The sequence below is a fragment of the Psittacula echo genome, assembly GCF_963264785.1.
Source record: "Psittacula echo genome assembly, chromosome: 25".
In the NCBI taxonomy this organism is placed as follows: domain Eukaryota; kingdom Metazoa; phylum Chordata; class Aves; order Psittaciformes; family Psittacidae; genus Psittacula; species Psittacula echo.
This window is the reverse complement of record NC_137760.1, coordinates 3584707-3608062: the sequence shown is the minus strand read 5'-3', so window position 1 is coordinate 3608062 and position 23356 is coordinate 3584707. Positions and strand designations below refer to the sequence as shown.

General features: G+C 42.0%; 1 protein-coding gene across 1 annotated transcript in view; it reads right to left on the bottom strand.

Annotated features, from left to right (window-relative positions):
• The window catches only part of UNC5D (unc-5 netrin receptor D), a gene marked incomplete at both ends in the record, with an annotated part of 118937 nt that overhangs the window by 48737 nt on the left and 46844 nt on the right, over positions 1-23356 (bottom strand). The window contains 3 exons of the mRNA XM_080634429.1: positions 1256-1359; positions 4226-4369; positions 10479-10697. Of these exons, the coding sequence (XP_080490555.1) occupies positions 1256-1359; positions 4226-4369; positions 10479-10697 (467 nt within the window). The remainder of the gene's footprint in view (positions 1-1255; positions 1360-4225; positions 4370-10478; positions 10698-23356) is intronic.

Below are 23356 nucleotides of genomic sequence, written 5' to 3'. Positions count from 1 at the left end.
TTGGAAGTTTGCTTTGTCTATAGAATAGATGTGTTTACCACAATACATATTCCAATGATTTTGACAACTATCTGCAATGCAGTATCCGTTTTTCTAACACCATCAAAATGAGTAAAATAAGGCACAGCTGAGGAGAATGTGGTATCAGAAACTGGAATGACAGAGTAAAGCTCATCAGATGCCTGTATGCAAATTCATCTATCCACCGTTCTTATTTCTGACTCATTTCCTTTTTAACCTTTGCCACTTCCACCCGATTTTCAGTATCTTTTCTACATCAGTTTCCTGCATTTCTCCTCTCTTTTATTTTCACCTGATCAACATGCTTCTCCTTAACTAAAAGGATGCCTCTTCTTTGGAGTTTATTTTCCTTGCTTCTTTTGTTGCTTCAGCTACAACACACCACAGCAACAGTGGAGATAAAGGGCAAAAATCACTTCTGAGTGATGCTATTTCTCATCCTCATCAAAAGAAGCCAGTGAGCATGCTGCAGTGTGTGATCAGCAGCACAGCACAGTGTTACTGGGGCTGCTCACGGCTCTGGCCCTGCGGCTGCAGCCACAGCATGGTCACCGCAGCTCACCCAGGGACCCAAGAGATTTAAACACTGCCCTGGGTCCTGCCAGGGCAGCCTTGGCTCAGGACTCGAACCACCAGTCAGCTCTTTGACAGGTAAGAACAAGGTGATGCTGTGCTCACTTCAACCAGCACATTGCCTTTTTTCTTTTCATGCCTCCCTAGCAGATTTTTAAGCACAAGCCACTTAAAACATCTTCCTCCAAGAATAGTTGGGCTATTACCATTTTAAGGCATCCCCATTACTTTCCTGCTAAGATGCAATTCTCTTGACAAAAAGCATGTTCAAAGCTAAGCAAGAAAAAAGAGCCCCAATTATTATTTGTGGCAGATTTTCGGTCTCCAGCAACAATTTATCATAGTATTTTTAGGGTGGGTAAGGGTTTTTTATGTTTTTTTTTTTTTTCAATAAGAAAAGTAATTTTTGATAAAGTAAGTAACAATCTGGTTTCAGTTTGTAAGCCTCACGCTTGAAAACTACCAAATCCAGGATTTCTTTTTTTCAGCAGCATTCCTGAATTCTGATCCAAAGCCCTTCCTTTTTACTCTTACATAATAAACCCCATTGATAGTTAAAGCAGTCTGTGAGAGAAGAACACAGTAACCAACACCACACCTTGAAAGCCGTAAGGTTTTGCCTTTCTCCTCCCTTCTCACTATCCCCCCCCACAGCGCTCACCTCAGCTGCAGGGACTCCCTCGGGTGGGCGGCAGTGGAGGACGATCATCCCTTCGATGGGAACCTCCTTCCCTTGGGGATCTTGCTCAAAGTTCTTCCGTAGATCTGCAGGGTTCAATGCAATGACTCATTAAACAGAAGCCATTCTTCCCCAAGGAACACCGCTTTGCCATGTGTGTATAAAGCAATGGGCAACTGAGAGCTACTCATTCTTCCCTAGATGCAAAGCAAAGAGATCCCATCACCTTTGACTGTGTTTCCATTTCTCTACCTTTAAGAAACCACTTCTGTGTGACTGCAGAGACAACCTGTTTTAGAACCCACAAACTCCATGGTCCCAGTTGGGCACTGTCTCCTGAGCCACTGCCTTTCCAAAACAGGGGAATGAAATGCAAGAACCGCAATGTGTCATTGCTGGGGCTCTGTTAGAACCAACTCAATGAATCCAAGACTGGGAGAACAATTTCTCTAGTGCATTGAGATGACTGCCAGGGTTATTTCATCAAATTTCCTGAGCTAGATGATTTGTTTAGCTCGCCTACATACTGCAAGCTGTGGGAAAGGAAGGGAAGGACTGAGAGCAATTTCATGTGTTCCAAACTGGCTGATTACAGGATTGCTTCATTTCAGACACCATGGCCCAGCCAGTAATTCAGGGTAAGACACAGGGTGTACTGTCTCAGCCACACTGATGTGGTCACAGCACTTCAGGGGCAAACCAGAACAAAGCAAACCTGCTCCAGTGACACTGGCCTAACCCAGCCATGCCCATGAATACGTGGAGTTAACCTGCTGTGAGAAGAAAACAAAACGGAAGGGATGTGACTTAGTACACGTGCTTTGAGAGTTAGGATGCTTCCATTAGATGTACTCATTTTCTTCAAACAGTGTCTCAGATTCCACAGGGTGGATTTACTGATTTAATTTTCTCCATTGCTTACACTTCATGAAATACACCCCCCTAAATGCAGAGGCTCTGAGTCAGTTACACTTTAATATATTTTCCAAAATACATTAAAACTTATTTTAGCAAGCCGGTCACTAGAGAAAGATGCACGCAGCGCATGTATAATCCTTTTTATGATTCTTTCTTAATGTTGATTTTCTTCCCCCACAGATAACCACTATCTCTTCCAGTACTCTTTAAAAAGTCATTCATTAACAGCTAGGATGCAGTTGAGCCTACAAATGCCTTTATTAGCATGAAAAATGGAGTCGGCTCCATCTTCTCGTTTTCTCTGCATTCCACGCTATCATAAAGAAATACTTACCTGGTTTTTCAGAGAAATATAAAATGCTTTAATGCTTTGGTCTTGACTCACAATTCAGAATCTCTAGGCTTTAGCGATGAAAGAAAAACAGAAAGAAAGAAAGAAAGGAGTTGACCCCACCACACTACACACCGCAATGACACGTGCTGTCAGTGCTATGGCTCCGTACACCACCACAACCTGCACCTACACATTCCTGTCTCTAGTCCTTTACAGGGTATTTCCCAAGGGAGAAACCCGTGCCCCAAATCAAGTAGTTGGGTTGTTCACTGCAGACAGGATGACACAGGTCTGGGGACGACCAAGCCCTGGAATCTCATGGGCGTTGGTGATGGATATCAGTTGGTAGCTATTCATATTCCCTGTCTGGAGTCCTAAGAGGTCCCATCAGCTCCGCACTCCAGAACTGCTGTTCTTTCCATTTCAAAAACATGACTTCAAGGGCAAGTGGCACAAAAAAGGCCAGTGCAGGAGCACAGCTCTCAGAGAAATATACAGCCACGACCAGTGCAGCACCCTGGGGTGCCTGCCAAGGGTGATGGGGTATCTACAGTTATGGGAGGCTGCTGGGGATGGGGTTTTATAGAAGAACTGGTACCATGGTGACGGGTTTAAAAGTCCCAACACACGGCTCCACCCACTTCTGCCCGTTCTGATTTTCACTCATATTGCCAAGTGATGGGTTTGGGAAATCACAGTGCAGAGAAAAGTCGATAAAAATTCAATTCAGATTAATAGCCCTTTGCAGCTTAGCAATACAGGGGAATTATTAGCTTGTTCAGTGTTATGACAGTTAATGCAGTAAACAAGAAAACTGAACTTACACATATTTACACACTCAAACCAAAGCTGCCAACAAAAAAATCTGGGATCTATAAAATCAAGGAGTTGTTACATTGTCCTACTCCTTATCTCAAATGCTTATTTTAAGGTATCCTGTTAAAAAAGCATCATTTTAGAAAGATTTATCATGAATCTGATCAAGTTACCATTCAGAGTTTCCTGCCTGAACCTCCCCATCCTGTTCCTCTTCCCCCTCATCTCCTTCCAAGCAGCATTTCTCCCAGCTCTTCGCAGGTTATTGCCATCATTCCCTGGAACTAGTTCTTTAAAGACCTGAACTGCTAATTTAAAGGACACAAGTTCACAACAGACTGGGGGAAAGTAAACTCCTCAATTCTCTGCTTGCAGCACTGCTGTAGAAGGATGGTTTCAGGCTCTCACCTGCCAACCAATGATGCACTTCAAAACTGAAACCCAGATACAAAATACAATGCTACAGAAGATTCTAATGTATTCTTGCCCTTTTTTGTTTTAAAGGAAGTGTAGAATACAGACACTTATATGTTTTTTTCGTATTTCTTTGACCCCTTTGATCAATTTGGAGTAAAAGGGCACTTCCCAGGGGATATTCTGTTGGCTTTAACCTTTTTTATTACACAGCATTGTTGTGACACTGTGACCAGAATCTCTGAAACAGATTTGCCACATGAAAATGCAGATTGATCAAATCACATTAAAATAAAAGAGAGGCCTGAAAAGCCCCATCATGCTTTCTGTGCTAGTCCTGCAGCACCTCACAAGGGAGGGCTGGCAAACCAACAGCACTTTACCAGTATCCGTTTACACTGAACCCTAGAAGAACAGCGTGTTTCCATGCCTTACAAAACCTGGAATAGCAGAACATTTCCTCTACTCACAAGCTATGCGGACAGATGCCTTCCTGCTCTTTGAGGTCCCTAGATGGCTCCATGCAACACACTGACACCAGTAATCTTCTGGGCCATGAAAATCTTCCACCTGCTGTCTCGTCACATTGATGAACACCTCCCGAACCTTCAATCCTAAAGGGAAAGATAGAGGAAATTAGTTGATAACAGCCTCTTGCTTCGGCATAAAGCTAAAGTTAGCCAAACCTTTTCTTTTAATTACACAATTCCATTTTTAATCAAGGAAAAGCTTTAATCACATTAACAATAACATATTGCCACTAATTAAATTCTAAAAGCTGAGTAGGTCATAATGCATTGAGTTACAAGAACTACTCAGCCACTGTGGGCTTTGCAAGAATACACCACCTCCCTAAGAAACCTTGTCTCTTGTGCTTTTTTCACCCAAAATGTGTATCTGGACTTAGATACTGTAACATAAAACTGAATTATCTTCCAAACTAACATCTACGTGCCCTTGAAAACCTTTCTGAAGTACCCTGGCAGGCCCCCAGTTGAATCAGACAGAACTACGCACGTATGACAGGAACTAATCTAATGTCCCACTGAATTCCAGCCACTACTACCACAGCTCCATCCAGCAGCCATTTCCTCATGCAGGGGAGAAAAGCTGTGTCACTGCAGCACACAGAAAGCTAAGCTCAAGCCATTACACCCTGAAAGGAGGAGAAAATTAAGGGAAGGTGAATGCATTTCACAGCTCACAAATGGAGACGTTCCTCCACTTGGGATGTTTGCCACAGCTGCATATCTGCACGACAACCTTGGGGAGAGGAAATATAATCCAAATGTGGGTTGAAAGGCATTAGAAATCTGTTCAAAGTGCTAGTCAGGAAAATGTTAATTTGGAACTAGAAAATATCCATGCCTTCTACTTTCTTCTTTCTCCTCCTGTGCAGTCCCAAGATACTTCTTTCCCCTTCACTGGAAGTGAATGCAAACTCAATGGTAAAATAGCTCATGCCTGCAAAGTTTATAAAGCAGTAAGAAACTCCTGAACCTGAACTCCATAAAAGTTGGCTTCCGCTTAATCTCAGGTATCATTACCAGCTGGGTGCTTCCCTCCTGAGAGGCACTGGGGAGCCACCGTGTTCCTTTGGTGCACAGGAGACTTGAAGCCACATGGGATGCTCATGAAGAGGGGTGGGGAAGGTCAGACAGGCTTTAAATACTATAAAGCAACACAAAAGCTTTGCTGCTTTTCCAGCAATAGGCAAAGGGTTTTTTTCCTTCTTTCCATTTAGCCTGTTTGGTTTGCCATTTCACCACGGTACTTAAAGACACGTACAAACCTGAAATAGAGTCCTAAGTTGTCTCAATCAGTTTAGTCACTCAAATATTTACTCACTCTGTAATAAGCAAACAGAGGTTTCCAGGTTGCTTTTATTTGCATTGTGTTCTTTCAAATATGTTGATGCAGCTTCCAACACAACTGTTTACAAAACATCTCTTCCTTTTCTGACACGGTGAAAACAAGCCCTTCTGAAACAAACACAGCCCGTGGAACTCAGCAGTTCTGCATCTAACTCCTCTCCCTGCTGACAGACTGCATGATGAAAATGCACCATCCCAATTTAGACATCCAAGCTGCTCTGCCAGTGAGGAATCCTTGGATTCCCAGCCATACAACCATTTGCAGAGTCATCTTTGTAGGTTAAAGATAAGAGCAGCTATGGTTAAGTTTCATTTGTGCGCATCTGAGTCCTGGCGACCTGACACAGCAGGTTTTGGCTGCCTGAAGATTCAGCATCCCTCCACACTGCGTGGCAGACACACACTTTCCTGTTACTTACCCTTGGCAAATCAAGCTGTGCAGTCCCTGAATGATCTCAATCAAAGCCACAAAGCACCAAAGCTCCAAAGCCTCCACAGCCAACAAGGTTGCCACCCATCTACTTAGAGACTTCTTCAAGAAGGGTGTAAAATGATTAAGTCCTTTACAAAGAGTGACCTTTTTGAGGTGACCTGTCCCCAGTCAGGAATCACTCAGCACTCAATTAGCTGACACACACGCCTGTGCATCCTGCCTGTGCTGCCTGCAAACAGCACTGCTCTGCATGCTGCTGGGAAGGTACAACCCTTCGCTGCACATCCTCAGCCTCTCCAGCTGTCCTTCCATCCCATGGATCAGCTCCTTCCCACCTTGACCGCTGAGTAGTATCCTCATGGGGAGAGGATCCTCCCCATCACCAGCCATCAGCTACAGCCTCGCAGGCAGCCATCAATCACCCCCCCCCGGACCTGTCACAGTGTGTTCTGAACTCTCTCCATTTCTCAGCTACTCAGGAATTTTTGTAAGCAGCAAGCAGAAACAAAGGAATGGGAGCTGCATATTGTACGGCTTACTGAGGCAGCCACACAGTCTGCACTGACACCAAACAAGAAGCCATTTCTGGGCTCATTGGTAGTGTAAAATTCCAAGCAGCCATCAGTGAATAGAGGCATTTACAGCTTCAGATTTGTTAAGGCAGAACATTCTCCAGCCCAGCCATTCCTTTCATTGATGCTTGATTTAGTTAATCTATATATCAGCCTCTCTTTTCTGAAGCAACATTAAATGTGGTTTGAATCAGGCAAACAACCAGCACGTGAAATTGAGAAGGGGGTGGTTCAGCATTTTAAGAATGGGCCAGGGAGGAATTTGAGTCCTTTTAAAGGTCTCCCCATTTGCCAATAGACAAAATAAATGCAGCCAAAATGGCAGAATCACAGAATTGCTGAGGTTGGAAGGCCCCTCTGGAGAACACCTTGTCTCTGGGGAAAGTTAGGTTCTGTTTATGGAGAAAGCACCCCTATTTTCATTGTTTTAGATACACCCACACAAAGCAAACCTCTTGGGAAGAGCAGTGCACATTCTTCATTTACCACCGCTATATTTCACCAACAAATACACTCAGCAACCCTCTGCAGCTCAAGAAATGCCAGAAAGATTGTTCCTAGGAAATGACACACAACGAAAAACCCATGCAAAGAAAACCAGGCACGTAATAAGCACGAGCAACATTTTACCTGTGACTTGTGCAACTCTAATCAGCACTGCAAGAGCAACCCTTTAAATTATTGTGCAAATTATAACCATCATCTTTTGTTACACAGTACAGCCTTACAGAATATCAAATTAGGGTACTGATATGCTAATCAGCTTTCTGCACTGTTGGATGGTTTAGCTGCAGATAGACTAATGCTGGCAGCAGATGAATAATTGCTCTCCATGTACTAAACATAACAGAGCTGCACAGAACTTCAGCATTTGTCAGCGTTATTTGTTTAAATGAGAACAACACTGACAGCAGTTATTGCTGCAATCCTTTTATTTATCAGACAAGAAAACTCTAGTTACTCTTAGCAGGCCTGATCCTCTGGTGAAACCCAAAGCTGAAGTATTTCTAAACGAATTCGGAGGTGCATGCTGCAACCTTCAGGCAAGGAAAACAAAGCAGAAGGAAATGAATCAAATTGTAATGATTACGTTTTTATCACAGTAGCATCTACCAGCTCAGGCTCTTGCTTTATGGGGTAGAGGATATGGAGCAAAGCTCCTGTTCTGCCACGTTCATGGAACAAACAGAAAAGGCAGGCTATAGATTATACTGTCTTTTCTGCAACTCAGGAAATAAGGCAGGAGAGGATGAAATAACTTGGTCCCTAATGGAGCGATTGCGTGTGGCAGCGCAGTGATGGGAACCCATACTCACTGCAATGGCAGTGTGTGCCTGCACTCATTCGCTGCGCAAACAGCAGAATCTCCATAGGAGTAGAGACTTCAGTGCAAATTCCTCAAGCCAAGACTTCCATGCTCAACCAACCAGTGCATGTCACAGCCCATTGCTACAGCAGTTCCAAAGCGACAGAAATCCTTCCTCTCCTGCTGCTCCTCCTCTACAAATGAACAGTGACTCCTGCGGTACTCAAAGACTTTTATTTCTGTCCTATAAAGACAGAATCGTGCGAAACTGGATTCCATGTTCATCACAATGACAAAATATGCCCATTGTCTACCAACAGCTGTCCCTCCTGTCCTTTTCCATGTTCGCAATACAGTGCTGTAGGTAAAATCCATCAGGACAGTGCGCCCGCAAGCGCCACTGCCAACTTTGTCTTGCATATGCCTGGCTAAGAGCTTGCTGGCAGGAATTTATAGAGATGCTAAGACACATTTCTTGTATTCTGCATTAAATTTCCTCTTGTTTGGGTTTCTTGTTGCTATTTTTCACCACTTTTCTATACATCGTCTCAGAATTTTAATCACATAACAAATAGTGGAAGGATGTAAAAGGACAGCCCCGTTTTCCTGTACTGTACCCTCTCTTAGCGAGCGCACCAGAATCATCCCCTTTAACCACAGGCACCATTCTTGGCACAGCTTCCAGTGCAGTTTTCCACAGATGGAGCTCTTGCAGCACACAGAACACGGTGCACACTTGGTAACAGACATGTTTATGCCCCAGATTTGACTCCAGAAATGAGGGCGCTGCCAATACGCACATTCATTCTAAATAAAACCCAGTAGTCTGCTGTTTACTGAAGGCAAAGGAAGAGTTCCAAAATACTTTCTGGATCACGGTGAGAGACTATCCATGCCTGTCCTTCAACACTACACTGTAAACAGGGCTTTACTTCAATTTTTATGTCCTAGAGGACCATTATGGTAATTTGCGGAACGCTCAGCACTGCACTGTCTGTCCCACACTCGTGTTCAGAGAACAACGCTTTTAGGGTTAGCTCTGTTCCTGGGCAAAATTCAAACCTGCAACATTTATATGCCAAATCTCATCTGCACAGCCCATGCCTCCAGGTCTCAAACCTCAATGTTACTGAAAAGCCCCACCTAATGCTACTTTATCTTCTTTTGTTATTAATCCAAGGCTTCCAAAACATAACTGCAGCATTCACAAGACAGACACAAGATTTTCATTAACCAGATGAAAGAACAACTTTTAGGGAGAACGTTTCTTCCACACTGATTCAGCAATGTCTTTAGAAGTAAAGGTTATGCCTATTAAATTAATTTCATAAAGGTAACTGTAAAAAGTAAAACCCATCCAGATTAGCATTTACCAAAAGCCTTTAGTACAAACTTCCTTCAGAATGCATCACTTAAAAAGGACGCCAAACCGCGCTTTAGGAGATGTAACTTGGTTTTAAATGGTGTTTTTTTCCCCTAGGAAGGAACTGCTTGTGTTGATAGAGAGGATGTTATGCATACACTGCTATTTCCAAGACATGGAGTTGCTTAGCAATCTGGGAATTCGGAAAGAGGAGAAAAGCAGTAACAAAGCAGAATTGTGAAATGACTAGAGGGTGCAGCATTAAATTGGTTTGCAATACTTATCAAGATGCTTCTAAATGAGAAAAGATATAGGGTGTGCTGGGAGCATGATAGAATCTGTTGATAATTTTCAACCTTCTCCCTTCTCTTTCTCTTTTAGATGCTCACTGTTACACAGTGGATTTTCTTACTTAGCTTTATTACCTACCAAACACCCATCGCTGCTTGGGCGTGAAGGCACATTTCAGCCACCACACTGGCAGTTTTTCAGGGTTCATCCTGACAGGAATTGCATAAAGGCATATGTGTCCCTGTTTCTTGTTTCCACTATAAATTACACCACCGAAATACAGAGGACTGCTATTCCCTGTAGAACTGCTGGTTTCTTTCAGACAGCTCACTGACTATGGTTAGTGTATGATCAAACCTGGTGGTATGCGTCCAGTTTGTTACATCTCTGTGTAATGCCTCCCACATCTACAGTCATTTTAATTCCCTCAGTTTTCCCTATTCATGCTATGCCTCTTCTACCAGGATTTGTACTCCTCTTCTTTGCCTGGCCAGCTCTGTCCTTTACCTTCTCCCATCCATTGCTTTCCCTTTTGCATTTTGGGAAACTGCCTCTCCTACTCTGCAGAGCTGTGTCTGCGTGGTACACACACCACCAAGCCAACCAAAAGCTGTTGTTGCAGCAGCCCAACAATAAGCTAATGCTGACAAACTGTGCCCTCCCACTGGGGCGTCCTCCCTGTGCTCAGGGCAGCACAGCCTCAGCGTGCGTCCTTTGAATTAGAGCTGGTTCCACTCCCTTTAGCTCAGCACAAACCCACAGCTATCTGCTACATCACAGGACTCTGTATCTCTGGATGGGATCTCCCGTTCTTTGCTCTACTTTGCACACTGTGAATAGACGCTGCATCCGGACACATCTCCCGAAGGACACACTGCCCTTACCTGTAGTCTCATCCATGCTTTCCTCAGACACGTGCTCATTTTGATGGACCCATTCACCATTGCACTTGAAGAAAATCTGCATAGCTGGCATAGCTTTACAGCGTAAGACAATGGGGTTGCTTTTTATAATGTAGGCATCATCTGGTTCTTCCATAAAATGAGGCAGTGTTCCAGGAGCAGATGGGATAGACTCTGGAAGGGCTTCACTGTTATCATTGCCTGAAAGGGAAGGAAAGGAAAATACACATTTTTATGTTGTTGCACCCTTTGTATCCTCTCATTTCATTGATTAAAAACCATTTTGGATTTGATTTAAAAACTAATTTTACTGGAAAAACACCTGTAGAACTCAAGAGCTATCAGACTCGTGCCTTAATGCAATGACACACACACACACACAAATATCAAATCATTTGAGTATAAGAACTGTCAAGAAAATTGACAGAAAAGCATCAGAAAACTGCATCATCACTATTGCCAACTTTAGAGCTGGGGCACCGAGGCACAGAAAGCTTAAACAAGTCACCTAATGTCATACAGAAAGTCTGTGGAAGAAGTAGAAACTAAACCTTGTTCTCTTGATTGACAACCCAGTGCCTTAACTCCTGAATCTTCCTTTCTTTCCGCGAAATTAATTTCCTTTAGACAGTTGCTGCAGATTTAACAGGGATCAGAGTGTTAACCACAGCGAAGTATATCGATATGAACAGCATTACTGTAGCACTCCAATACTGGAATAAGCAAACTGTGATTTCATACGCACTTAGAGGAAATTTTCCATATGCTTTTACACTGTTCCCGTTTACTGCAGCCCCTTTAAGGCAACATAAAAGGGGAAAAGTGGTTTCTGTAGGACCAGAAACTGCAAGACTGTGAGCTTCACAGCTCAGATCACAAACAGTGGGATCCAAGGGCATTTGCTCAGCAATGTATAAGCCTAGGTGGCTTACTTTCTGAGTTCCTGAGCTCAGACATGAACACACAAGCACTGGAATACAGGCTGTTCCTTTACTACCGCTCTTCTAATTGAGTGAAAAACTAGTTGCTGCTGTCAAAACCAGGAAATTCCCATTGATTTTTAGCAACACTGGGATTTATTTTCAGTAGGTTTGTCAGTTTTGTGAGAAAATTCAGAGAACAGCAACAAAACTAAGAAGGGATCAATTTATGGAAGCAGATTATAAAGTACTGAATACAGACAGCGCAGCCAAACAATAACCGAGGAGGACACAGTCTACATGCAGATGGAGGGAACACAGTACAGAGAAAGAGGAATAGCTGAGGGCAATGGAGATGTGATTTAACCCAAACCAATGAAATTAAGTTAGATGAAAGGCAAGTTATGGCCATATGAAGTATGTCTAAAATCCTTCTCAGGTCTAGCAGATGATGGAATAATGAGAACACACTTTAAAAATGGGTATCTCCCAGCAGAGTGTATCTATGTGTGCAAATATACACCGTGTATGTGCTGGGAAATCACTATGATTTTCCAATGACTTCAGTGGTTTAAACTACATTCACACTGTGCTTTATAAAATATTATCCTAATTTTTAGCGTTTCACTGCTGAACATTTATGTCAATTTCCCTCTTGTCAGTCTTCAGTAATACTGTGTCCCTGCAGGCTTGATTAAATCCATGCTTTGTAGGAAGTAACAAAAATGTCATTAGAAGATTTCGGAGACACTTGGAAATCCCATGCTCCCATCGATGCTTTGAGGTAGCAACATGCCTGTGTTGAGGAAGAATAGCTGGAGAACTTAGAAAGCCCCATTGTTATCCCACTAAATTCACTATTTAGGGCGAGACACAAAGGATGAAATCCCAGCCCCACTGAAATTAAGGGCATAATTCTCCTCCCAAGTGGCATCTGGATTTAATGATACTGCTTTACATTCTTGTTAAGGGTTTCTGATGAGCACCTGAGAACACTGATCCTGCACCTCCTCAGGGATTGCTGTGCTTCTGTCCAACAGCCATGCTGAGGGAAGCATGAGCTGTTTGATGCTGTCACAAGCAGGGTGGGTTGGTGATGGGGAAGTGCTCACTCCTAGAGAAAACATGTCACATAGATACATAAGAGACATCTTCATGCATCCTTCTTTCATCTATCATCTTTTTTGTACCCTTTGTAACTAAGTAATGCCAACTGTCTTCCATGTGTACATTCATTTTTACAGGAAGGCCAGAATACATCACTTGCTTACACATGGAACTGTTTCCATAATGAAATTTGAGTCATTATTCAGTCAGAAAAGCAACTTAGTGAGATTTGGCTATGTTCTTTTAATCAGATGACCCTGTCCCATATGCAACAACGTGGGGTTTTTGGAAGTCACTCAGATATTGATGGAAATAAGAGATTTTGTGGCCCACACGAAATCCTTTAATGCCTTTGTTATTTTCTCTAGTACGCTAGGATTTACTAAAGCCTACAGGGACACAGTTTTCAGCAAAGATTGACAATACAGGGATAGCGAGAACGGTCAGTAATAGAACATGCATGCTGATGAGCTCCACTGCATCATTTTTCTTTAAACTCTACACATTGAAGAGGAACAGAATTCCTATTTAATCAGCACTCCAGAACAGCACTGCTTTTGAGCAAACAAATACCTTTGGAACTCGCAGATATCAAACTAATGTGTATTCATGCTGGTTTTCTCTCGCTTTTTGTACTCTACCTGTAGTTTTCAGGCTCGTGAAACACAAATAAGAACCTAAAAATCACAGAAACTCAAATCCAGAATCACCTTCCATGATCAACTTTGCTTCATTGAAAAAACCTAGCTAATATCAGAGTGAAGATTCTAAGCCGACAGAACTCATATTACAGCTAAATTATCTCTACTCAATTTCCAGAATGGACTGAACCTTGTAGCAAAATTCATGGTTTAAGTGTTAAGCACCTACCTCATGAGGAAAAAATGTTCTTTTTGATGATGTTTTCACACTCAATGGTTTCAGAGCATTCGGCAAAGCAGAGAGAAATGCCATGCCAATAACTAGTGTGGGGGGTGGTTTTTTACATTTTTACTGGACATGCACATCTACCTGACAAGGAGGGAGCATTTCTCCTGCTTTTAAGTTACACGGCTGAGCTAGTTGCTGTTTTCTTGAGATACTCGCTTAAATCCTGACACCTCACACGATGCCATCTTGTGGAGAAGCTGCAATAGAAGCTGCACTGAATGGGCCCTTCCAGCTCCTCTGTGCTGATGAGATGCGCTACACCGACAGGGTCTGGGACCTACCAGCACTTGAGAAACTCCGGAAAGGAAATCCAGTAACTAAGTCAGGCGCGAACAGGAAAGTTGTTCCTCCAAACAAAGGAAGCATTAGTGGGGAATGAAGAATTGCTCAAAACCCCACACTAAACCATGCTTATTTCTTTACTCTACACCTTGGGGTCTCCTAGGTTGTTCAGCACATGTTGAAAGTCACAAGTGCTGAATATTCAGTTCAGCAAGCCAACTTTTGCTATCAGTGTATTAGTTTCATCAGACCCTCTTGCTTCCTATGGATATAAAGTATAAACTTCTCACAGCTGCACCATAATCCTTCTCATCAAATATTTGGGCGACAGGTGGAAAATTGTTCTGCCAGCTGAGGAAGACAAAATCCATTCCTCCTGGCGATTTTCTGCAATGAAAACTCCCCAAAATGAATGTGCAATAAGTTGTGGAAATAAATCTAAAATATTATCACACAAAAGCAATGTGCTCAGAATCTTTAGCTGCAAACTAACTCTGCTTATCTGAATTTTAAAGAATCTCATTTCTTCTCCTGTGTGCATAGGATTAGATATTAAGCTGGATGCTTCTACTTGAAACTATTAGCCAGAGGCCTGCTTTTCCCCCCTTTTGCTTTGCAATGCACTGTGGCCTCTTTCATTCCTTTCTTTTTTGCGTGCACCAAGGAAGTCTGACAACAAAACTGGGCAGCACCCATCATCAATTTCATTCCACAGGAGGGTAAGCAGTCGGGCTGAAAATGGACTTTGTGCATAAGAGCAAGCAATGAAACAGGAACCAAATGCCACAGAGCTGTGTCCAGTACTTAATAAACCCATGCTAAGCTGCACACGCTCTTCCTGTTCCTTGGGCAGCTTTGTATGACTTTGTCTGCAGCTTATTAGCAGGAAAGGAGAGAGAAAGTCAATAAATAATCATGGGAATAAGTTGTCTTAATCGGATTAAAAATCAAGACAACTGTGAAGTATAATGTATTTCAAGTGCCTGTGCTTCTATTCACTGTAACAGTCCCTTCCTACATAACTTACTAATGAGCGGTTACAGGTTAAATGCTTTTTCCACCACAATAAAAGACATGTAAGAGAAAGACACAAGAGACTCCCCACAGCCTCACAAGTGGTGAGTGGGACTATCTGGGGAATGACAGTGACTTGCCACAGTTGTAAGCAACTGAGTGAGCCTACTGGAAGAATTCACCATTCCTTGGCCAAGAGCCCACGATGCTCACCATGTGCACACTTTTCCATTCAAATGCAAGCCAATGTGCTAGTCTGAACCACCTATGGTTCTCACTGGCAAGAAGCACACATGGGTGCCTTCACTGTAACTGAGCAGGAAAGCTGTACATTCCAAAAACATTCCAAGATCCGGTACTTTTATGAACAACTCCTTCTTGACCCTCACTTTCCACCAAACAGCAGCAACATTATTGTATTATGCAATGTCTCTTCACAGAGTTTCATTTGAGAGCAACCCTATTATGTCAACAAAATATCACTGTGACAATTTTTTAAGACATACATGCATTAATATATACATATATGAGTACAATTCTTTTAGTGAGCAGGACTTCTTCCATGGAAAGGATTTTTACGCTAATATGAGTGAGGTCATTTCCTCAATCCTCATTTATTCCTTCCCTTTTAATAACTTAGGAGCTTTAGCAAAGGGCTATGTACTGTCCTTAAAGCCCACAGTCCTCATTTAATCTCTCTGCACATGGCAGAAAGCACTATTTAGTTATATATATATTTTTTAAACATACTAAAGTTAAAAAGCATCACAGCTTTAGCCACGAACTCCAGCCTTAATTCTTCTATCAAACACCACAAATAAGAAGTACTTCTGCAGCTTTACACAGGGCTCCACTTTCAGATGCTGAAGTGACTAAGACAAAACTGATACAGGTTCTGCTCATCTCCTGCTCAGCACAAAAATGAAAGCTGTCACCTTCCACCACCTCCACCTACTCTTAACCCTGACCATGAACTATCAGTTCACTTTCTTCTTCACGTACCAGTGGGATTATCGAGCAGAGCAACCGAGGCCAGACCAGTACATGGAGAGCAGCTCCTGCTGGCACAGCTCCAATGAGTTCTTATAACAAGTCAAAAATGGGAAAGAAAAAAAGCCCTGAAAAGGGCAGCACCCCCTCTAGGACTTACCATACAGTGACACTGCTGTGGCCTCTCTTCAGCCACTGCACGAGAAACTTGCAGTTCAATGTAACTCATACAGTGACTTTCCATAACAGACATAGTTAATGGCTTGCAGGAGGGTAAGGGCATTTATTTTTACCACTGAGGATTAATACGTTCATAAAACATTAGTAGTCTTTTCTATGCCAACAGGGATGAATGTGTTATTCTATTGTAATCTCTTTTGTATTCTAAATCTATTTCTATCTAAGCTATACATATTTATAAAAATGATATATTGCATTTATTAAATATTAAGTGGATTACAAACTTGAAGAATCTTTCATACATTTATTTAACATCTAGGGGGGGTTTCTTTAAGCAGTATGCAAGCACTATAAATCTTTAAAGGAAAAAAGATTCTCCAACATTCTAAACAGATGAATCTGTAACAAAATCTTCCAGGATCTGATGTGCAAAGAGTATGAAAACCAGGAGAAAAAAAATACTTCAAAAATACTGAGATGACATACGTGGTAAAACCACACTTTTACATGTAAGAGAAGATGCTCTGCCTGGATTTTCAGTGTATCTCCCACTGATGCGTATTAGCTGTAAATGAAAAGCTTTACGTGGAAAGCTATATACGTAATTCTTTAGTAGACTGGTCGTTGGCACACAAAGGCAAATGAACTGTCTTTCTGAACCTAAATTTAAGGTTTGGGGTTTTTAACCAAATGCCACTTCTAGAACTTTTAAATTCAACTTTCAGTTCACATATAAAAGAAGTACCTTTGAACTTCAAGCGCCTGTGCCCCAGAAAGGGAAGGAAGCAGAACCCAACCCCAGCAAGGCTAAAATGCTCATTTTGATCCTCAACAATGAAGGGAAAACAGTGGATTTTTTTCCATCTGTGAGAGTACCTCAAAAAAAACCCCTCAACAATTATTTTACTAATGATACCGAGAGTGCAGCAAATACAATATGGAACCGCTTGGATTCGTTTCAAGGACTACAAATAACACACCAACAGAAAGTGAACCATGTTGGGATAAAGTTATTCACATAAAAGTCGAGAGGAAATGATCGTCATGTAAACCACTTGTTTTTAAATATCACCAACTCTTTTTCATTAGGACCCAGCAATTTGCAGAACACATCTGAGCCCAGATCTAACCAGCTAATTCACTAACAGCTTGAATCTGACACCCTCCTTCTATGTTTCCACCCCCCAAAGTCTGAAATCAGCTTTGTGATCATGAGGATGGGATTCTTCAGCTGCTTGAAGGACCCGCCACATCGATTGGCAAGACTGATCATCATGTGGATCAGCCACACTCTGCTACACCAAAGAGAGGAACTTCCATGGGCAAAACTAACCTGAAGTGAACTGAAAACTTGAATTTGCTCCCAAATATTAAGTGCGAACCAGGATTTCTCCCAAGTTCTATTACTAATTTAATGTATCTACTTACCAAACCCTGGCCAAAACATGGTACCTGCTGATGTGAGTGCTTCCAGCTCAGTAGCAGAGCAATAATAAATATAATGAATTCATAGCAGTTCATAGTTGCACTGTGTCACGATGCTTATTCTTAGCTACAGCAGCATTTTATTTACTGAAGGAGCAACAGAGCTCTTTCCTCCAACTTAATTCACAAATCAATTGTCATTATTAAGGTTTAAGGCTTTGATGTGCCCAAGTCCTGATTCAGCTGCTGGAGGAGGTGCTTACTGCAGAACTATTCACAGCCTGCTTCAAACTGGACTGCAGACAAGGTTTTGGTTTGCTTGCAAGCGAGTAATAAGGCTGCTGTACAACTGCTGATTATGTATTAAAAAAGAGTGGGCAAAAATAACCCACACATGCCAAAGCGCTCTTCACTTACAACTCCTGCAGCATCAAAGCTGTTCTGCAGGCAAATGTCAGCTTAATTTCTTTTGTAAATGTTGGAAGGGAAAACCCCCCACCTGCCTTCACCACCAAATGCCAATGCATCCAACTCTTGATACCAGACGTGGCATAACGAAGCACATCAATGTTTTTCTTGGCTGCCAGCACAGGAAAGACAGGCAGTTGCTTATGATCGCAGCCAAAACTCTTCCCAACCTGTCCATTTCAACTCCTCAAATCCCCGCACCCCAGTAAGACCCGATGCTCTCAAGCACTAAGGGCACAGGACTGCACTGGAGCCAAGCAAAGCAAGTAGCATATGCCACCTTGGAAACCGAAAGCCACGCCAACCAGGGATTTATTTGTCCACAGGCTGATGTTTGCATGGATAAAGTAGGGTTTGTCTTCAGCTATAACCTGCAAATATTAACAGTAAATCGTATTATTCCTAAATTCATAAAACTAATGGTCTTTCACAAAAATGGATGGAGATCCTACTTAAGATTTTCAAAGTACTCTAGAATTAGATGTTTTCATAATAGAAGTGTAATATACTGTAATTTAACTCCTATTCCTTTGAGAAAGAGCACAGAAACCTCAGGGTTTGTGCTGAATCAAAGCTATAAACAGCCAGTTTCTTCCTTTCTACTTAATACTTAGATGAAATGTGTACTAATGCAATGAGAAAAGCCTTAAAAAAAGGTGAACTGATTCAATGTTAGTTGCCATGAAGCCAGCTCAGACCTAGTAAGTCAAAAGGCTCGTTCTAGTACTTGTTTGCCTTAAGATTAGTTAAGCTGCACCACTGTGGAGGCAATGCCTGCTTTGGCATCAGAACCTCACCAAGACCTCGGTTTGATCCCCAATAACACAAGGCACCCATCCAAACCCACATGAATTCTGATATACAGGGGTTGTGATAACAAGGGATAAGCCAACAAGGATCCCGAGTGGAATGCAGGGCTGTAAGAGTATCTCACCCTTGAGCTGTTCAGAACCAGCTCTTATGCCTCCATGCACTGCATCTGATACCAGCTCACGTGCTCTTCCCATTTGAAAAGTTGTCATTTTGAAGTTATTTTCTTGCATAGTCACCTTGCTGTGAGTCAAACTCAACTATCAGTCACTGTCATAAGGAAATCATAGCATGGAAAAAAGCAAGTATGGGGTTTAAATCTTTAATATTTGAATAGGTAATAGCACAATCCCAGATACAAAAGGAATTTCCCTCCCACCCATTCTCTATTTTAGCCATAGCCAGTTACCAGACATGAGTAATGTGGAACAAACCATGGATCATGGGACTTCTTTGGGTTTATTTGAAGGTATAAGGTATATGAAACAGGACCTGACCTGAGACAAAACAGATACAGTGACTTTTCTGTCGAGTATATAACAAGGAACAGAAATGAGGGGTCCTATTTCTTTCCCAGCATGTATAAACAGCTCTCTTCAGCTCCTGAGCTAACACAGCCTCTTACAGACCACTGTGTCTGAAGTTAATGATACTTAGATGCAGATACTCCATCTTTTGTTAACATGCTTGTGGTACTCACTAAACAAGCCAATCTGTTACCCTTAACAACTCTTCCAAACAAAGTAAAAAAGCGTTTCTCTTCAGAAGGCATTAAAAATTCCCTAAAACATATTAATAAGCAGAGTCTTCAGCGCACAGTGTCTACTAGCAAACATTCACCCTTTATTTTCCTACTCATACTACCATTAAATAACAAGTATGTTCCTAGTACAACTTCTGTAAGAACTGGATTAAGAAGAGGGTAAGAATTAACACTTCTGCTACTAAAAATGTTATGTTCCCCTCATAAAGTGATGTTCACTCTTGCTAGGCTCAAAGAACAGCAGTGAGAGAAGATGTGGGCTCAGTTCAGCTGAATCACCTGGACAATGATATGGAAACACTATGAAAGAAACCTAAGCTAAGAGAAACACTTTTTTGTCTCCCAGCCTGAAGTGAGCAAGCTCTGAACAGATCTGCCCTTTAATGCTTCCAAGAGCACTGCAGTAATGCCTCTATCAGAACATAGTTTAGGTACACCCACTAGGCAGGAGTTAAGACATCACAGTGTAATTCTCATCAACTGAGTCTTAAATCCCTAATGATCCAATTAAAACTGGACTCAAAAATGCCGGAGTTATTTTTGCTTCTTCAGCTCATACTTCATAAGAAAACAGGCAACATTAAGTATTAATAGACATCATTTAACTATAATATACAGTGCCTGGTTCAGATATGAGTTTAATGAGAATATGCATACTCTACACAAATTAAATAGAGAGATGAATTAAATGTAAAGATGGATCTTGATATGCTCAAACTTTATTTTATTGTGACTGAGAAAAACAACTTTATCTGCAGCTAAATAATACCGGTTGGGAGGCCAAGTTTGTAATGCTTTTTCTTACAACCCCTCCTTGGTATTTCAAATACTCTCCAGTTCATGAAGTATCTCCCATAATGGGACAGATCCAATTAGTGGATGTTTTCTACATATGTAGAGAGATTTAAGCCATCGAGGGGGTTTAGATCTTTCTGTAATTCCACTCAAACCCACAAGTGACATTTACATTTTCAAGTATTTTAATGTGTGTGTTTGCAGCAACTGAACACCATATAACAAAGCAGGTGGGAAACCAGTGCCATGGGCACTACAGCAGTCTTTGTGCTTTCACGTTGAAGGGTAAGTCTGTACTGGCTATTCATTTTCTATCTATATGCTTTTCAGGGTATCACTCTGCTTTATGAACTAAACACAATCCAGGAACAAACACACACTTGCATATTCCTGTGCTCCCTCTCCAATTCAAGGAATGAATTCCCCAAGTTAGCCAAAGCAGGGGAGGAAAGATTAGATGAGACAAGGTAAAAGAAACAACAGCAGAACTGCTTTGGAAGGAACAGTGGACACAGTTATCATTAATGGTTCAAATTAGCACAAGGTATCTCCATCCAATTGGACTCATGCTGCAAGTGAAAAAAACACACTACACGCCTTTGCCCTATCCACATCTGCTGAACTGCATTTAAACAGCATCTGGCAGTTTCTGCTTAATCACCAAAGGAAATGGAACCCAATTAACCTGTGGTCTTTACTTTTGTTACTTCCTATTGACTATGCCAACTTAATCTGCAGCTGAGAACCTGGATCCATTAGGCACCTTTCCCTGGCTCCTAAGGCTCATGGAAGCTCTTCTCTCCAGCCTTTAGATTCACACGCTTCCTAACAAGCAGTAACCAGTTAATAGGTCAAACTGTGGAGGTATCAGATGCCAGGAATAGCTGTGTTTACTCACCTTAATATCCCTATTTTCAAAGCATAAACTTAAATCAGTCTGGGTTTTACTATTATTCTGCTGAAAAGATCCTGTAGCTTTATTAGTTGGTTTGATTAAGCCAATATATCCGCAGTGTCATAGCTCAGAGTAAGCAGATGTGCTCTGCAGATTCATGATGTATTGCAAAGAGTATTTTCAACTTTAATACCTTAATGAATTTCAAGGTATGACTGTGGCTGTCTTCCTACCCAATACATCTTCAAATTTGCAATAGATACCAGTACAAGATCTAACCTCCTTCCATAGAACATGCACAATCTATACACATATATAATTGAGGAAAAGCTTATGAAAAATCACATTCATCTAGGATTCCAGAATCTTCAGTCTTATATATAACAGTGGATATTAAAAAATCAAACACAAAACCAAAAAAGCCTCCCTCCACACCCCCCCCCCCGAAAAGACATTACAGACAGAATAGATGAGAATGATGCATTTATGGGAACACAAAGTGTTAGCATCGCCCCCCTTTGTAGAATTAAGTGCTGTCCCAACCTCCATGCAATTAAAATTCAAACAGTAAAACATTCCAGTAGGCTGGAATATTACATACACAGACCTGTGAGGCATTTCAATTTATTTGTAACTGTAGTTCTCCTAAGCTGTTTCCTGCACTAGAACATGGTAAGATTTCTGTAGTGCCCTCCAGTTAATTGTTGGAACACATAAATATTTTGCAGTTCTCTCATCCTTCTTACAATCAGCTTTTCCTGAAGCCTGGAAGAACTGAAGCAAAGATATTCTACCTGAAATGAGAGAGTAAAACCTGTTCAGTTTTCCTGAGTCTGCAATCTTCATCTTCCTTTAAACAGACACCCTAAGAAGTCACTCAACAGCCATCGTCACCACGCAGCACAGGCTGGAAACACCCAGTCCATCTCCAGCCCAATAAAGTCAGGTCACCAGAGGGTTGGCAACAGCTCCAGCACAAACCCTCCTCTCCCTTCTCAGCTCCACACAGACCATGCCACAGGGTGTGTGAGCACTCAGCTGCCAAGTCTGAAAGGACAGCAACTTCCCTGCAAAGAGCTGATCCTGCTCCTCAAAGGGACACACTGACAGTGAATGGTTCCTCCGGGGTGCCTGAACAGACACTGGAACCATCTCACCTTTCTGACTGGCTAAAGCAAAATCCAAGCCTGAGCAGCTTTCACAGACACTAAGCCATCCCAGCTCACAACTCTGGCAGACAGGTAGCTCAGCATCTCTTACCAACATCAAAGTGCTGTTAGAACTTGGCACAGAATAATTTCTCATTCAGTTGTTTACCAATTTCTTAAATAATTCCCTCTCTCCCTTACATTTCTCTTTACAACGAACCCGAATCCAGGGGCAGTAACAATCCAGTGCGATCCTGAGGGAGCTATTGCTAACCTCACCTCGGTTACCTGTAACTTCTGCTACCTGGCAGCCACTGTCCTAAGCATGGCCTTAACCTGCCTGTTTATTCACCTACCAGTGGGGGAAGAAACAAAAGAACCCCAAAACAAAGCAAGATTGAAAACCACCAACAAAACTCCATTTGAAAATAGTCTCTCTTGAGAACCTCCTACACCAACCGCCCCTACAGCTGACAGCTCTGTGCAGCACAAAGATTAATAATTTCCAAACCCTGACATTTTCAATCTGAATTGCATGCTACTTGGTGAAAAATCTTTCCTTTATCCTGCCCCATGCTGCTTTGCATAGAGAGGGGCATTTTAGGCTTTCGCTGCTTTTGTTGTGTTAAAGACCGAAAAGGATTTACAGCTGTTGGCTCTGTGGCATGTTATTCATGCGGCAGAGATGCACTTTTGGGTGAGACTGGGTCTGATTTAAATAGATGATCCAGTTACGTGTAAAAGACTCCAGGGAAAGAAGCCCCAGAGCCATGATTTTGCTGAAGTCCTGCTCAGGACTCTCTTTCTTGCAGAGGACAATGCATTCTCATCAGATTCCAATTCACAGCTCGGTTTTTCTGAACTGTATTTCTTGTCCAACAAAACAAGCCATGACATTCTTCTTCATAACTTATCCCAAAATTGCTGGTAAATTTTATGTTGAACCAGCCAGATGAGCAAATGAAGAAAGCCCCCATTGTACTGGGGCTGTCCTACCATTATAAGCTGTTTCAGTTTTGGAGTGGAGGCTGCCTCATAGTTTCAGAAGCGGTGGTGCTACATGTAATGCAACACAGACTGAAGTATTAGACTACATCAAAAACAGGTCAGAAACACTGGCTCTAGACTGAATG